Here is an 18,268-nt window from a genome sequence, read left to right as displayed (position 1 = left end):
CATCTCCTACCATCATTTGGCCTCTGAAGGGATCAGGCATACACACAGTATCATATAAAATAAATACACATACACACATACATACATATGTTATAATGCATATATGTAACACATGTTATACATGTAACATACATACATTATACATACATATATACATTATACATACATATATGCATACATAGATAGGTCTAAGTTTTGTACCTGTAAAGTAAAAATATGTCAAATCAACAACTTAACCTTCTATCTTAGGAACCGGAAGTGGTGGGTGGGGCAGCATACTGAACCTGAAGCAGACCAACAGGAGGAAATATAGTGATCAGAGAAGAATTAGAACACACAGAGAATGGAGATAAGAAACGCAAAGCTGGCTCTCGGGGAAGGCCAGCAAAGCTGGGAAACACCTTATTAGAAGCACAGGTGTGTGGAGGGTACACAGGTGATCAGTCAGAAGCCAATGAGGGGACACCACCACAGACTCCACAGGCAAAGGAATGGATGGAACATGTGAACGCCATAGAAATGTATGTACTAGCAAACTGACAACAGAACTCACAAACCCCTAGAGACTCACACTTCCTAAATGTCTTAAAAAGGAATTAGAAGCTTCAGAGGAGTCATTTTATAACTCATAAATTAAAGCCAAGGAAGCTAGAGAGATGGCTCAGTGGTTAAAAGCACTGGCTGCTCTATCAGAGGACCTGGGTTCAATGCTGGCTCACAGCCTGCTGTAACTCCAGCTCCAGGGGACTCGGCTCCCTCTTCTGGCCTCTGCGGGCACTGCAGGCACATGGTGCCGAACACTCAGAACACTCGTGCACATAAAATAAAAACCAAGGGAAACGGTGGACATCCAAATGGCTCCAGAAAGCCCCCTCCCCAACCCCTTGAAGAAAGGAAGTCTTTCTGATGAGGACTATGCATTCGTGCCACAGCCAGGTTTTCTGATTTCTAAAGACTCCGACATTATCTACCTAAGTGGTCAGAGTTCCCATGGCAACCCGAGGAAGGCTACACTGTAGCTGTGGCTTAGGCTGGTGGATTTTCTTGAAGCAACAAAGCTAAGCCTGCACTAGAGAAAGCCCTAGGCTACCCCGCTGTGCCGAACACTGTCCTGTCAGAGGCAGCTTCTGAAAATGCTCACTTTGAACTCTTTTGCTTTAGAGTAATTTTCTTCATGCTGACTAGAGATGAGATTGCATTTGTTAATTAAATGGGATTGCTAGTTCATTAGGCACTGCCTTGGGCACATGCTCCCCCCCCCCATTATCCCCCTCTTGTCCTCCTCCTCCCTCCCTTTTCTCTCCTCTTCTTCCTCTCCCTTCTTCCTCTTACCTCACCTATTCTTTTTGCTTTTGGGTTTTTTGTTTTGTTGTTGGTTTTTTTTTACTATTTTATTCTAGATGAGGTCTCATGTAGCCCAGGCTAGCCTCAAACTCTCTGTGTAGTTAGGGATGACCTTGACCTGCGCTGAGTGCTTGAGTTGCAGCATGGTCCTTCACACCTGCTATCCTATGGCATCAGTTTCACTGGTCACATCTTTATCTTTTTCCCCACTTCACACTTTGCCTGCCCCCCCCACCACCACACACACACATCAGTCCTCACACCTCAGCCGGTCGCCCTTACAACTCCCTGTGTGGTTCCCTACGAAGTAATGTCGCGCACACACACACTGATGTAGTTGGGTGGGTTGGGTTGTTAGCTCCTCGTGTGATATCAGAGTTAATTACAGGTCCCTGTAGTATGTTCTCTCTCTGTTACTGTAACAAGTTCCCAAACCCGGAAGCTTATAAAGAAAAGATGTTTATCTTGGCTCTCATTGTGGAGATCAGAAGGCCCTGTGGCTGTGGGCCTTCGGCAACACAGGACAAATTGGCAGGAAAACATGGTAAAAGAGCAAAACAGAAAGGCTTACTGTGGGGCTGAGCCACCATCCTCCACTGTGACCTAAACCTATGTGGGCTTCTGCTCTTCAGAGCCCCACCAGCTTCCAATAGTACCAAACTAGGGATCAAGTCATTAACACAAGCATTTTGGGGAATGTTCCAGACACAAAAGTTATGGCTTTGCTCATTCATGACTCACAGGTCACCCTGGCTTCCTGTTGACCAGACCTTTTGCCCTCTGACCCCTCTCCCATAGACCTACCCGGAGCAGGAACTGCTGCGTCTCATCTACTATGGAGGTGTCCAGCCTGAGATCCGCAGGGCAGTGTGGCCCTTCCTCCTCGGCCACTACCAGTTTGGGATGACAGAGATGGAGAGAAAAGAGGTTAGTTACCTGTAAGGACAACGAAAGTTCCAGGGTGCTGTGGAGCTGAGAACTAGACAGCTGGGTGCTGTGGAGCTGGGTACTGTGCACTTGGGTACTGTGCAGCCAGGTACCATGCAGCTGGTATTATGAAGATGGGTACTGGACAGCTGGACACTGTGCAGCTGGGTGCTGTGCAGCTGTGCACTATACAGCAGGGCTCTGTGCACCTGGGTACTGGGGATTTGGGCAGTGTATACCTGGGCACTGTGTAGCTAGCTACTATGCACCTGTGCACTATGTACCTGGGTACTGTGCAGCTGGGCACTGCACCTGGGTACTATGCAGCTGGGCTCTGTGCACCTGGGTACTGGGCAGCTGTATACTGGGCAGCTGTATACTGTGCAGCTGGGTACTGGGGAGCTGGATCCTATGCACCTGGATACTGGGCAGCTGGGCCCTGTGCTCCTGGGTACTGTGCAGCTGAGCTCTGGGTACAGTAGAGCCCTGGTTGCCTGTTACAGTCTTGCTGGTGAGTGACACAGTAAAGAAACAGGAACATGGAGGAAAAAAGCTGTTTGGTGGAAATACAACATGAGAGAATTTTCAAACAAGCCGACCTCCTGTTTTGAGGTCATGTAGACTCCCGCGCCTTGCAGGAAGCATTGCAGAGACCTGTGTGACCTTTACTCAGTTTCCCCATGGTGACCTCCAGCAGAACTGTGATGTCCTATGCTGTCACAGAGCACTGATGCTGGTATAGCATCCCACCCAACTCAGGCTCCTCCATCCTCCTCTGTGTGTGTATATGTGTGTGTGTCTCCACGTATGCATGCTGGTGTTTGTGTACATGTATACACACTGGTATGTGTGTCTGTGTGTACACACCAGTGTGTATATACTTATTTTCTTATGTATCGAGACTTGTGCATTGCTGGTGCCTTAAGAATCCTCACCTTGGCCAGGTGTGGTGGCCTCACCTTTTATCCCAGCACTCTGGAAGCAGAGGCAGGTGGAGCTTTGTGAGTTCGAGGCCAGCCTAGTCTACAAAGTGAGTCCAGGACAGCCAGGCTGTTACACAAAGAAAGTGTATCTCGACAAACCATAAAAGAAACAAACAAAAAGAATCCTCACCAGTCCCTCTGTAGCCATGCCCACCTCCATCCCGCCATCATCCCCTGGCTGCTCCTCACATCTAGAATGTTGTATAAACAGAGTCATGTAGTGTGGAAACCTTGGGTGTTGACTTTTAAATTCAGTACAATCTCTAGATCCATCCAAATTGGTCCACTGATGCCTGTTTCCTTTTAGTGAATAACTCCTCCCCTGGGCATACACCGAGGGTTTGCTGATAGGTAGCTGGGCGATGCTATGAACCTTTATTTACCCTTTTTGGCTAAGAACAGCTAACTACAGCTGGCATCCAATGCAGGCTTTCTGTGTTGAGGAAATGCCTGGTAGTGAGATTACCGGGTCATACTGGTGGAGGCAGGTTCAGTCTTGAAGAAAACATTCCGGCAATCTGATATTGCCCTCACCTGATGGATGGGTGGGTGGGTGGGTGAGTGGGTAGCAGGATTTTGCTCGTCTGGTAATGTGTATGCCTGACTTGGTTCCTGGGAAGATATAGGTACTTATCAAAAGAAACGAATGAGGAAATGGAATAAATAAATAATAAGCGAATGTGGAAACAGATTGCATAATTAATAGATAAAGAATGAGGAAATAGAGAAAGTATGCAAACAAACTTTGACTGATTGTGGGAGTGAATGAATTACTGAGGAGGGAGCTGAGGGGGAAGGAAGGTGAAGACAAAGTAGCCTTGCTCTGTAGTATTCTGGGCATGGGCATCATCCAGCAACGTCAAGTGCCATTGATATTAAATGCAGACAGGCCAGAGCCCAGGGTGTTCAGCACCGCCCGTGCCCTTCACATGTGCCCACAGGTGGACGAACAGATCCATGCCTGCTATGCACAAACCATGTCGGAGTGGCTGGGTTGTGAAGCTATCGTGAGACAGAGGGAGCGGGAGTCCCACGCGGCTGCCCTGGCCAAGTGCTCTTCAGGAGCCAGCCTGGACAGCCACCTTCACCGGATGCTGCACCGGGACTCCACCATCAGCAATGAGGTAAAGGACAGCTGGCCTGGGGGAAATGCTGGTGAGAGGGGCCAGGGTCTTGGGACAGCCGCACCTTCAGCTTTTGAGGGGAGGAAGAGCTTTAGAATCAGATATAGATTCAAGTTGCACCCAGAGAATCTTGCCAGTGCCTTTCCTCTGGGCTCTGTTCCTGCATCTGTACTGTGGGCGTGGTGGAGGTCTGGGGATAGCCCTGAGAAGACAGCATGTATCAGATTCCACTGTGGTGTCTGTCAGAAGAAGGAATGGAACCAGGTTTCCTGGATTCCCAACCCAGAAGCCCCTTTTGTGACCCTCTGTCTTTGCCCGTCCGGTTTCTGTCTATCTCAGTCCTCCCAGAGCTGCAGCTCAGGCCGCCAGAACCTCCGACTGCAGAGCGACTCCAGCAGCAGCACACAGGTAACTAACTTTCTGAGGCTCAGCTCCCCACTCTTGCCCCACCCCATCCGCAAAGCCACACCCACCCACAAAGCCCCGCCCAATCCATGCAAGCCCCACCCTCCCATCTGTGGTGGTAGGGTTTGGATGTCCATCATTTATCAGCCGCTTTGCTTGATGCATTCAGCTTTCTATGGCTAGTATCGGAAGTAGACTAAGTATTGCAAGCAGTTGCTGTCTCCTTGAAACCCATAACAGTGGAATGCAGCCCCTGTAGACATCAGCGTCCCGGGATCCAAGTCCTGGGTAAAATGACAAGGGTGTGTACTGGAGCGCTGCATTTGTCAGGTCACCCCTAGGCCACTCACAAACAGTGCAGTCAGTGCAAACGACATGGAAATAGCTATCAGGCTGTGTCACTAGGAATGAAGAGCCTGGTCTGCGCAGGTGCAGTGGTTTGTGGGTATTTTCACTCAGCATTGGTTGAATCTTGGACTCAGCACCTCTGAACTCACAGGCTGACCAGGAGCCTGCTCTCCTATAAAACAGCAAACCACATACCTGTACTTTGTTTCTGTCTCCTTCATCTCCGTCCTCCCTTGAAACAGTACTAAGATCATCAGTCTGCTGTGTGGCCTTCCAGAACCTTCTGGATGCCTTTACACACACACACAGAAATATATAATGTCTTAGGGTTTCACTTCCGTGAAGAGACACCATAACCAAGGCGACTCTTACAGAGGCAGACATTTAATTGAGGCTGGCTTAGTTTCAGCTGTTCAGTCCATTATCATCATGGCAGGAAGCATGGCAGTGTGCAGGCAGACATGGTGCTGGAGGAGCCAAGAGTTCTGCATCTTGGTCTGAAGGTAGCCAGGAAAGAGTCTCTTCCACAGGCAGCCAGGAGGAGGGAGGGTCTCTTCTGCACTGGGTAGAGCTTGAGCATGGGAGCCTCAAAGCTCACCCCACAGTGACACACTTCCCCAAACAAGCCTATTCTAACAAGGACAAGGACACGCCTCCCAGTAGTGTCACTCCTTGTGGACCAAGCATTCAAACACATGAATCTATGGGGGGGGGGTGGGTGCGGGCAACCAATTCAAACCACTATATTTGGTAGATCTTAAAATCCCACATAAACGCTGGCAGACTTATTGTTCAACAACTTTTGGGCATCACTCTACTGAAAGCCTCATTAAACAAAAGGAAAAGCACAAAGAAAGCTGGAGTGACAGCTCGGTAGTGAAGGGCACAAGCTGCTCTTGCAGAGGACCCAGATTTAGTTTCCAGCGCCCACATGAGGTGCCTCACAACTAGGTCTGACCCCAAGAGATCTGGCGCCCTCTTCTGGACTGCAAGGGCACCTGCATTCATGACACACACAAATACACACACACAAACATAAATGCATAAATAAATAAGTTCCCAGTATCCACATGAGGTGCCTTACAACCAAGTGTAACCCCTGAAGATATGGCGCCCTCTTCTGGACTACAAGGGCACCTGCATTCATGCAGACACACACACACACAAATAAATAAATGAAAAGCATACAAATGTTCACAAAATACCTTCTGGGTAGTATAATCTGTGTGTGTGTGTGTGTGTGTGTGTGTGTGTATGTGTGTATATACACCAAGCCTATGCACATGATGAGGCCCATGAGCAGAAATAGATTCAGTGAAGTAAAACTGATGGCGGCCACTTAGAGAAGCAGTGTGAGGCCTTGACCTGATCTTTACTGTGACCTTGAGGGTTGTGGCTGAAGGACACAGAAACACAAGCAAATCTAAGTGTTAGAGGTCCGTACAGTAGAAAGCCACTCTCCTCCCCCAAACTTCATTTCCCTAGTTGCCCTCCTCAGAGCCAGCTGTGGCCAGCTGAATCGCTGATGTGACCTCAGCACTTGGAAGATTGACAGCCATAAAGAACACACTGCCTTTGTACTGACTGCATGCTATTCCGCTACAGGCAGATTCCATATCGAAGTCACCCCTGTTGTTGGATATTACTTTGCTACCATGAGCTATGTTGCCATGTGCGTCCTGACTCAAATGTCTGTGTGTTCCTTTCCTCAGGTATTTGAGTCTGTGGATGAGGTGGAGCAGACAGAGGCAGAAGGCAGGTCAGAAGAAAAACATCCCAAGATCCCCAATGGGAACCCAGCCAACGGCACTTGCTCCCCAGACTCCGGACACCCTTCCTCCCACAACTTCTCCTCTGGTCTCTCCGAGCACTCCGAGCCCAGTCTTAGCACCGAAGACAGCGTCTTGGATGCCCAACGCAGCCTTCCCGCCGTGTTTCGGCCTGGGGACAGCAGCGTGGAAGACGGGCAGAACAGTGAAGCCACCACGTCCCGGGACGAGGCCCCTCGGGAGGAGCTGGCTGTGCAAGATAGCCTTGAGAGTGACCTCCTTGCCAACGAGAGCTTGGAGGAGTTCATGTCTATCCCTGGCAGCCTGGACATGGCCCTGCCTGAGAAGGATGGTGTGGTGATGGACGGCTGGCCCGGCGAGGCGGACAAGCCCAGTCGGGCTGACAGCGAGGACAACCTCTCAGAGGAGCCTGAGATGGAGAGCCTGTTCCCTGCCCTGGCTTCTCTGGCTGTGACCTCCTCTGCCAATAACGAGACATCCCCTGTGTCCTCCAGTGGAGTCACCTATTCTGTAAGTCACTAGGAGTCTTTAAAAAAAAGATTTATTTATTTATTTATTTATTTATTTATTTATTTATTTAATGTATATGAATGAGTACCAACAGAAGGCGTCAGATCTCATTATGGATGGTTGTGAGCCACCATGTTGCCCTTTGCCTTCACAGACTTTAGCAGAATAGTCTAATGGAGAACTCAGACAGACTCACTTTCTTTCTTTTCTTTCTTTCTTTCTTTCTTTCTTTCTTTTTTTTAAGATTTATTTGTTTGTTTGTTTTTATGCATGTGAGTACACTGTACCTGTACAGATGGTTGTGAGCCTTCATGTAGTTGTTGGGAATTGAATTTTTAGGACCTCTGCTTGCTCCAGTCAACTCTGCTCACTCAGTCCCTGCTTGCTCTGGCCCAAAGATTCATTTATTATTATACATAAGAACACTGTAGCTGTCTTCAGATGCACCAGAAGAGGGCGTACAAGTGGTTGTGAGCCACCATGTGGTTGCTGGGAATTGAACTCAGGACCTTCGGAAGAGCAGTCAGTGCTTTTACCTGCTGAGCCTTCTTGCCAGCCCCAGACTCACTTTGTCCATGATGTATCTATCAGTCATCAGCTACCACATCCATGCTGTGTGGCAAGCAGTTCCCGGAAGTCAGCGGCTTAACCCCTCAACACGATGCCTTATACATATACCTCCCAGTGTGTGGGTCAGCCAGGAAGCTCTGCCCCAAGCTGGGTGTGGCTCAGTTTGATAACTGCTGTCGGAGAGAGGTACTGGGGTGGTTGGTCTGTATTTCATTCTCTGGCAGGCTAACCTGGATGTGTGCTCACTGCAAAGGCAGATGCTAAGCAGAGAGAGCCGATGTGCCTGTGTGTATTTGAGACCTCTGCTCTGTCTGGCTCCCTGACATTACCTCAGCCAACTTGTGGTAGAGCGGGCAGTGACAGAGGTCACAGGGCAGAAGGAGTGTGAAGAGAAATACTGAGACACGAGCCCTTCCTGCTACTCTGAATGGCTGCAGATCTCTGATGCAGAGGCTGGGAGGTGGGCGGGACCTGGAGGGACCCAGTGGGCCCCCCCCTCCCTACCTCTCCTCCCCACCCCGTCTGTCTAGTATGAATCTTTCCTTCTTTCTTAGTTGACAGCCTTGCTTTGTCAGAACACATACTTGAGTGAGTTCCACAGGCTGCATTTCCCATCCCATGTGACATCACACAGGGCTGGGACCCTGCCACTCTGTGGTTCTTCTTTTTCTGTGTTTTTGTTATCTATCGGGTGTGTGGACCTTTGCGAGCTTATGGGGGGTTACGTGTGAGCACCACGAGACATGCTTGGGTACAGCTGCTCAGAAACCATCCTTCTTTTGCTGTTGAGACAGCACCTCCCAGTGGCCTGCAGTTCACCAATTCCAGCAGGCTGTCCAGCCCTGTAGCAATCCCCAGTGGTCTTCCTGTCCCCTCCTCTTCCTCAGCTCTGGGGCAAGCATGTGCCTCCAGGCCTGACTTTCTACATGAGTTCTGGGGGTGCTGAACTTGGACGCTTGCTGGACAAACACTTCACTGACCGAGCCATCCCCCAGCAGCTGAAGAATCTTTTAGGAAGATTCCTCATCCACATTCATCCTGAGTGAAATTCCCTCCCTCGTTCCTGGCGCATCCCTTTGCTGGGTACAGGGCCGCATGGCCGCCATGTTTGCTCAGTACAATTGTTCCCTGGGATATGATGGTTCAAGTCATGTTTTCAACTCCACAATAGTAAAGAATGTATTCTGTGGGAAGCAGCCTTTTTTTTTTTTTAAAGATTTATTTATTTTATGTATATGAATACACTGTAGTTGTCTTCAGACACACCAGAAGAGGGCGCCAGATTATATTGCAGATGGTTGAGATCTACCATGTGGTTGCTGGGAATTGAACTCAGGACCTCTGGAAGAGCAGATGGTGCTCTTAACTGCTGAGCCATCTCGCCAGCCCAGGAAGCAGACTTTAAATTTGACATCCACTGGGCTGGCGAGATGGCTCAGTGGGTAAGAGCACCGATTGCTCTTCCAGAGGTCCTGAGTTCAAGTCCCAGCAACCACATGGTGGCTCACAACCATCTGTAATGGGATCCGATGCCCTCTTTCTGGTGTGTGTCTGAAGACAGCTACAGTGAACTCATATACAGGAAAAAAATAAATAAATAAATTTGACATCCAGATCTTCCCCTGCACCATATGTGGTATGATTTCTCCATGCAGAGAGGGGCAACCCCCACCCACCCCCACACACCCCCACACCCCACCCTTGCTAAAGCTACCACGGACCACGCTAGCCCAAGGGAGCTTCTGACCCTCTGCGAGACACTCAGCTGGGATGCTCACAGTTTAGGTGCACTCCGCACGTTTTTTAAAACTTACTTTACTGCAACTTCTGGGTTTCTTCACAGTAACCCTATCACAAGGTGAGGAGTACCCCGCCTTTCAAAGACTCTACTCTCTTTCCAAATCTGCCTTTGGTATTGGGGAGCTTGTCTTAACAGTTATCCACTTAAAGGTGACTTTTCTCCCTTTCAGCAATTTTTAAGATTCTATTCTAGGGGCTGGGGACAGAGCTCAGTCAGTAAAGTCTTAGAGGCGAAGGGGTCCAGATTCCATGCCAAGGCTCCTGTCTCTAGTCTTGATGTCTTTGATTTATTTCATGCTCATTATGCACCCCAGGCTAGCCTTAAGTTCACTCTGTAACCCGGCTTCAAACTGACAGCAATCCTCCTGCCGTAGTCTCCTGAGCACTAAATTGACAGATTAGCATTCTCTTTAAATGCATTAAGTGTATTTGTGTAATATTCTGTCTCTGATACAGATCTGTGTGTGTGTGTGTGTGCGCGCGCGCGCGCGTGCGCGCATAAGAACACATGTGTCTACCTGTAATCCCAGCATTCTGGGCGTTGAGGCAGGAGGATTATGAGTTCAAGGCCAGCCTGGGCTACATCCCGAGACCAGTCTCAAAAGAATACTCTTTCATCACGCAAAGTCAGCCTTACTTATCCAGGAAACAAAGAAAGAGAAGGAATTGAACCCCAGAGTGAGCGGTTGAGAGGTGAGGGTTGGGAACGGTTCTTGGGGGTCAGCGTCCCCATCTTCCTTCTCCTCCTACCCACAGCCAGAACTACTGGACCTGTACACGGTGAACCTGCACCGCATCGAGAAAGACGTGCAGAGGTGCGACCGCAGCTACTGGTACTTCACAGCCGCCAACCTGGAGAAGCTGAGGAACATCATGTGCAGGTGGCTGTGGAGAGGGGTGGTGTGGGAGGGGGGGTGGTGTGGGAGAGGGGAGGGGTGCTGTGGGGGAGGAGGAGTGTAGGGGGAGGGGTGCTGTGGGGGAGGGGAAGGGTTGTGTAGGGAGGGGAGGGGTGCTGTGGGGGAGGGTAGTATGGGGGAGGGGATGAGGACAGTGGAGGGATAAGGATGAGATGATAGAGGGGACAGGAAATAAGGGAACAATGGGAAGGTGGGCTGATGGAAGGGATGGGGGACTAGGGATGAGAGGAAGGGGGTGGGATGATGGAGGGATGGGGATAAGGATGGGGTGCCCTGGGGAAGGCATGGATCTACAGGAAGCCCAGCTGAAACTCCCTTGGTCTCCCTGTTGCTGGTACCACAGCAACCTGGAGTTTTCTTTCATTCCCAGTACCAGGAATGAACTAAGACAAGTTTAAAGTCAAAGGCGGAGAGAGAACAAAGGCATGCATGTTATGGAAATGATTTAAACCTTGCCTGACTCTGTTACTGAGTCCCCAGATAAAAAACACAGCCTTTATATTTTTAATAAGCCACAGGCAGCATAAGAGCTGGGCAGCTGCCTACCCTCCATTCTGTTAGAATCTACTTTCTATTGTCGATATTCCCGAGTTATCACTTACTGTGTTTCATCCAGGCTGCTCTCAGCTCTCATTGGCCAGCCCACAGGACCATGGTTTTCATGGCATGCTTCCTTGTGCTTAGCTCTATTCTTACATGGTCCAGTAGTCTCTGCCTAAGGAATGGAGCCACCCACAGTGGGCTGGATCTTCCTAGATCACTTAATATAAAATCAAGACAGTTCCACACCCTCCCCTAGACAGCCCCACCAGCCAACTCGATGTAGACAACTCTCTTCCCAACGTGACCATCAGAAGTATCACACTGACTTTGCTTGTGCCTTTGCCTCTCTGTGCCTCTGTCTCCTCCCCCCTGAGAAATGTGTTCTTAATGAGATGTACTTCGCATGATCATTCTGAAAGATTCAAAGAGTCAAGGTGCATACAGGGTTGAGTGTATTGTCCAGGCAGTCCCTGTAATTTTCACGGGAACTGATTCAGATTTCCGACAGAATCAGTAGAGAAAGTAATTCCTAGAGTTTGTTATTTGTTTTTGTTTGTTTGTTTGTTTGTTTGTTTTTTAAAGATTCATTTATTTATTAAATGTAAGTACACACAGTGTAGCTGTCTTCAGACACATCAGAAGAGGGCATTGGATCCCATTACAGATGGTTGTGAGCAACCATGTGGTTGCTGGGATTTGAACTCAGGACCTCTGGAAGAGCAGTCAGTGCTCTTAACCGCTGAGCCATCTCTCCAGCTTTTGAGATTTTTTTGAGTCACTTATTTATGCAAAGTGATTGCCTCCTTCATGTAGCCAGAGAAAGAAGAGGAGCTTGGAAGAGATGTGTGGGGCTGGATGGAGGAGTTGAAGACACCCTGATCCCATGATAGCCCCCCAGGGTGGTGGGGCACCTGCAGAGTCCTGTGCTCAGCAATGCCCCATTGGGCAGGTTGGCCCTGATGGCTACACCTTGGATGTGTGGAGACACTGAGGGTGGACATCAGACTGAAGGATGGAGGACCAGATGGGAGAAAGCATCAAGGAGAGGGCAGGCTGTGTGGGGATACAGAGCATGGCACACTCATCGTGCCCCATTTCTCCTGCAGCTACATCTGGCAGCACATTGAGATTGGCTACGTCCAGGGCATGTGTGACCTCCTGGCCCCGCTGCTGGTCATCCTGGATGATGGTGAGTGTGTCCTCCCTGACCTGTAGGAGGGGAAGGGTCACCCTCACCTTGTGTCACCATGGACTGGGTCAGGATAGAGGTACAGCAGACCCATCTGGTGGATACATCCCAACTCCAGCAGCATGAGACATCCTTGTGTCCCACCTTGCCTGGCGCCAAAGCTCACCTGGCTGAGCCACTGCTTGACTGGGAATAAGAACAAAGTAAAACTGGTCCAGACAGTGTCTCAGGATGAGGTCTACCAAATGGATATAAATCCTTCACAGGTTCTTTCTTGAATGAAGGGAGGGATGGAGTCTGAGAGGATGGAAGGGGTGGAAGGAAAAAGGAAGGAAAGGAATGAGAAGAGAAACAAGATAATTGGAATGTTAGCAGCTCACTTGGCAATACCAGCCCTCACTGGCATCTCACATTTACCTTGATGTCTACGTCAGACAGAATCATTCCAGGGAAACGTCAGACTAGTACCTCTCATGAATATAAAAGCAAAACGTCTCAAAAAAAAAACCCAACAAACTCAATCCAACAAGATATAAAATACTACACTGCATGGCCAAGCGGGTCTTATCCCAGAAACGCAAGGGTGGTTCAATATCCAAGCATCAATCAGTATAAGCCAGCACTTGACTATAAAAGACAGGCAGGGTGTGGTGGCCATGCCTGTGGGCCCAGTGCTCCAGAGGTAGAGGCAGGAGAATCAGAGGTTCAAAGTTATCCTTGACCAAGGTGAATTTGAGTCAAGCATGGGCTACATGAAATGGTGTCCCAGACCATTAAAAGAAGTAAACAAGGGAGGAACAATTGAAAAGAAGTTACAATTATTTTGATGGTTTGTATATGCTCGGCCCAGGGAATGGCACTATTAAGAGGTATGGCCCTGTTGGAGTGGGTGTGTCACTGTGGGTGTGGGCTTTAAGACCCTCATCCTAGCTGCCTTGGAAGCCAGTCTTCTGCTAGCAGCCTTCAGATGAAGATGTAGAACTCTCAGCCCCTCCTGTAACATGCCTGCCTGGAGGCTGCCATGCTCCTACCTTGATGATAACAGACTGAACTTCTGAACCTGTAAGCCAGTCCCAATTAAATGTCATCCTTTTAAGAGTTGCCTTGGTCATGGTGTCTGTTCACAGCAGTAAAACCCTAACTAAGACAAATATCCATGCAGTCCCAGGTGCAGATGATATGACTTAAAGGGGAAAAAATCCAAAGAATAAGAAAACAGAAGTGAATTCACCAAGGCTGTAGAACATGAGACCCGCAAGCAGAAATCTCATCTGTCTACACAGCTGAGCTGCGCAATCCCAACGTGAGATTAAGAAAGCAAGTCCACATGTAATGTCTCCCGAAGACTGACACCTTTCTAATGCCTCTAAAGGGCGTGGTTATCTACTGAACGCCATAAAACATCGTCAGACAGAAACGGAGGAAACCGAAAGAGGGAGATGTCTCCCACCACGGCCGGAAGGCTTGGTGTTGGTGAGGAGCATTGTCCTCTCTGCTGCCTACAGATTCCAGAAAGCCCTGTCAAAATGTCCAGCTGCAGCGGCAGGGTGGCTCAGTGGGTAAAGGGATTGTCACCGAGCCTGAGGACCCGAGTTCGGTCCCTGGGACTCACGTGGTGAATGGAGAGAAGCAGTTGACACAAGTTGTACAAACATACACACACACATACAGAGAGAGAGAGAGAGAGACAGAGATAAAGAGACAGAGAAACAGAGAGAGACAGACAGAGACACAGAGACAGTTATGTCGCCTCCAGCTGAGCCGACACATAGTTGCTGGGCTGCAGCTGAGAATCTGAACAGAAACCTTTGCAGTTGATGTTCTGCTGACTGACCAGAGTTCAGACTCCTTTCAACGCAACGTATTGCTGCTGCTGCGACCGGAAACCCACATGCAAAACATGGAAGACCCCTGCCTCATGCCACACACAAGGGACACACATGAAATAGTTCCCAGAAAGACCTAGAATGGCAGAACCCTCAGAGGAAGGATTTCAGGTGAACGCTCGTGGCATCGCAGGGACAGTCGATGCCCGTCCGCAGAGGAACCAAACCAGCATCGTTGATGTGAAATCTTCTGAAAAGCATTTCCTCTCACACAGTGTGAGAAACCTGGTTCTCAGGGTGGGCCCAGGATGGCAGCCAAACTTGTTAAAGCACAAGAGTGTCGCAGGTGGCACTGGTTTTGAGGGCATAAAGAAGTCATGTAGCGGGCTGGCGAGATGGCTCAGTGGGTAAGAGCACCCGACTGCTCTTCTGAAGGTCCAGAGTTCAAATCCCAGCAACCACATGGTGGCTCACAACCATCCATAACGAGATCTGGCGCCCTCTTCTGGAGTGTCTGAAGACAGCTACAGTGTACTTACATATAATAAATAAATAAATCTTTAAAAAAAAAAAAAGAAGTCATGGAGCAATGGAGACATGGCACCGTGAGAGACTGTGGTCAGCGACATGTCAAGGTGACAAGAGCTGGGGGTGTGGTAGCACCAGAGGTGACAGGCTGCCAGCCTGCAAAGATGTCAGCTGCTCAAAGTTTCTGTAATCTCTCCTAACCCCTTTCAGCCTGAGTTAGATCCAGCACCTGAAGGAGCTTCCCAGTAGCCTCTTTCTTCCCAAAGCTACTAAGAGAAACAAGAAAACTACCACTTTCAAATAAGGTTTTCACTTGCTGTCTAATATGAGTCAAGCTTCTATACTGTGGAATTCTCAGACTCTTCACAGTCTTTCTATTTTTTTTTAAAGATTTATTTATTTATTATTATATGTAAGTACACTGTAGCTGTCTTCAGACACTCCAGAAGAGGGAGTCAGATCTCGTTACGGATGGTTGTGAGCCACCATGTGGTTGCTGAGATTTGAACTCCTGACCTTCGGAAGAGCAGTCGGGTGCTCTTACCCACTGAGCCATCTCTCCAGCCCCAGTCTTTCTATTTTTAAAAGATGTTTGAGATTTTGTATTTATTTTACTGAATCAGTGTTCGGCCTGCGTACCATACATGTCTGTGCACTGCATGCCTACAGCGGAGGTCAGAGAGAAGGGTGACTGATCCCTTGGAACCAGAGTTACAAATGTTTGCAAATCACCATGTGGGTTCCAGGAATCAAACCTGGGTCCTCTGGAGGAAGAGCCAGCATTCTTAGCCACTGAGCTGCCTCTCCAGCCCCTGCTTTCTCGATCTATGTCAACGGGTATTCCAGGCAACATTTGCCAGAGGAAGTTGACTATTCCTTATAAACTATCAACCAAAGCCCTTGCTAGGTTGACAGTCACTTTTGAAATTCCATGAATGGGTAGAATTTCTGAAGGAATAAGATGGGTACCAACAAAGTAGTGTGGGCTTTGCATCTCAGCCAGTGGGGATCTTTAAAAGGAGTGTCTGTGTCTGAAGGAGCCGTTCCTCCCAGTGGCTCTAAGATGCGATCCATGACCCACTAAGGGTTGGCGAGCATCTGAGGAAGTGGCCTCCGCTGGGCCCTTCCTGCCCGCCTCCCTCTCAGGTGGCTGTGGACCCTGCTGTGGGCCTTACACTATCGCTTCAGGAGCTCCGGTACCTGAGGCCGTGGCCTGGCTAACCCGTTGTCTGGTGCTGTCCCCAGAGGCCCTGGCCTTCAGTTGCTTCACGGAGCTGATGAAAAGGATGAACCAAAACTTCCCCCATGGAGGCGCCATGGATACGCACTTCGCCAACATGAGGTCTCTGATCCAGGTAGGACCTGGAGGCCTCCTGCCCTGACTCTGGGGGGGAGACAAGGAGGACAGGCTTCATATTGAGTCATTTTCCTGCCGAGGGTGTGGCTTAGTTCTCCGAGTGCATACAAGGGCCTGGTTAATCGCATGTAGCCGATAGCACGACACATTGTGACCTTTTTCAGACATCCGTGGGCTTGTTTGACCCCCTTCTTTTGCATTTTGCCTCCCTCCTGTCCCTGATTGGAGACCCCGGTTTTCACCATCCCCCCTCAGATCAGCTGTACCCCACTATTCCCCTCTCTGTTCCCCTTTGCCATCCTGTTCTGTAGTGACTGAGGCTGTGGGCTCACATCTGAAGCTCTGGAGCAAGGAAAGTCAGCTGAGAAAGAGAGCACACCATGTCTGTCTGTCTGTCTGTCTGAGTCTGGGTTTACCTCACTCAATATGATCTTCCCTGGTTCCTTCCCTTGACCGTCAAAGCTCACAATTTCATTGTTCTGTCAAGCTGAACAGGATCTCGTAGTAGCTATGTGCTGCATTTCCATTATCTATGTGTCAGTTGCGTCCACGTCCTAGCTGCTGTGAACTAGAGCAGCAGGGGACACGGCTGGATAGATTTCTGTACAGTCAGTCAGGCCTTGAGTCCTTTAGGCAAAGCCAAGGTGTGGCACAGCTGGGTTATGAGTCAGATGTAGTTTTAGCCATTTGAGAGTTCTCCCCACTGATCTTCACAGTTGGTAGATTTGTGATACATTCCCACGGACACCATGTCCCCCCTCCAACTGGCTGGTTGTTCTGTTGACCTTACCCATGCTGACCGCAGTAAGATGAAATACCAGTGTTCTTTCAGTCTGCGTTTCCCTCAGCTGCCTATCAGAATCCACAAGAGGCAGCCTGGCCGCCAGGCTGGGCTCTGGGAGAATCCACAGAGGCTGGAGCTCTAGGTGCTGTAGCGACCGGGACTCAAGGACAAGGCAGCTCTCACTGCTGCTTTGATAGGATCCCCCCCCCCCAAAAAAAAAATAAAACAAACAAATATTCTGGATACAAAAGGTAGAAGAATCAGGGCCTATGAAGTGGATCGGCATAAAAGTGACTGCTACCAAGATCAACAGCCTCAGCATGAGCACTTGAGTCCACAAAGGATGAGGGAAGAATTGACATGGTCTTCTGGTACACATACACACATATACACACACACACACACACACATACCACATATCACAAACACACACACACACATACACACTACACACCACACACCACATATACATATACACAACACAAACACATACCATACATCACACACATATACACACACCACACATACCACATCCCACAAACACATACACACAACACTACATACCACACATACCATATACCACATACATACCCACATATATAAACACATACCATACACCACATACATACACACACACATATTACACAGCACACATACATACACACACCACACATACACCGTACACCACACACACACACATACCACACACCTCACACACACACATACTACACAGCATAAACACACATGTACCACATACACATGTACACACACCACAAACACTATTACACACATACTCACACATCACAGATACATACAACACATATACAAACATACACCAAAGACAGAGAAAGCAGACAGAAAGACAGGCAGACAGACAGAGATAGAAACAGAGACAGGGAGAACTAGAACTAGTGTGACTTAGCACAAGATAAAGGACTAGAGTTCTGATCCCCAGGACTTGTGAAAGCCAAGCATGGCGGTATATGTGCCTTTGTAAGCCCAGTGCTGGGGAAGCAGAGGTGGCAGCTTTGTGACTCTGTATTCCCAGCAGCCATTCTCTACAGTTCTGTTTTCTCTGAATCCTCACCAACACTTGTTATTGTCCGTCACTTTGGCTTCCACCATCCCAGTGGGTGCAAGGTTGTCTCTCGGTCTCTGACCTGCTGCCCCTGACCTTGAGCGGGCCCGAGGCTGGATGATGTAAATCCTCTCTGGATGCTCACTGTTAACTGCACCTGGCTGCTGAGAGCCGACAGGCACACAGGGTGGGTGTGCAGCACCACGGATCCCGCTGTCCCCTCTGGGGCTGACGGACCCGCCCTC

At 49.1% G+C, this 18,268-nt stretch overlaps 1 protein-coding gene across 2 annotated transcripts in view; it reads left to right on the top strand.

Annotated features, from left to right (window-relative positions):
• The window catches only part of Sgsm1 (small G protein signaling modulator 1), a 68,238-nt gene that overhangs the window by 40,753 nt on the left and 9,217 nt on the right, over window positions 1–18,268 (top strand). For both annotated transcript variants that reach the window (XM_029477921.1, XM_021162349.2), the window contains 7 exons: window positions 2,143–2,271; window positions 4,196–4,378; window positions 4,718–4,786; window positions 6,844–7,431; window positions 10,558–10,682; window positions 12,368–12,450; window positions 16,050–16,159. In XM_029477921.1, the coding sequence (XP_029333781.1) occupies window positions 2,143–2,271; window positions 4,196–4,378; window positions 4,718–4,786; window positions 6,844–7,431; window positions 10,558–10,682; window positions 12,368–12,450; window positions 16,050–16,159 (1,287 nt within the window). The remainder of the gene's footprint in view (window positions 1–2,142; window positions 2,272–4,195; window positions 4,379–4,717; window positions 4,787–6,843; window positions 7,432–10,557; window positions 10,683–12,367; window positions 12,451–16,049; window positions 16,160–18,268) is intronic.

The sequence above is a fragment of the Mus caroli genome, chromosome 5, assembly GCF_900094665.2.
Source record: "Mus caroli chromosome 5, CAROLI_EIJ_v1.1, whole genome shotgun sequence".
Taxonomy (NCBI): domain Eukaryota; kingdom Metazoa; phylum Chordata; class Mammalia; order Rodentia; family Muridae; genus Mus; species Mus caroli.
This window is presented reverse-complemented; position numbering and strand designations above follow the sequence as displayed.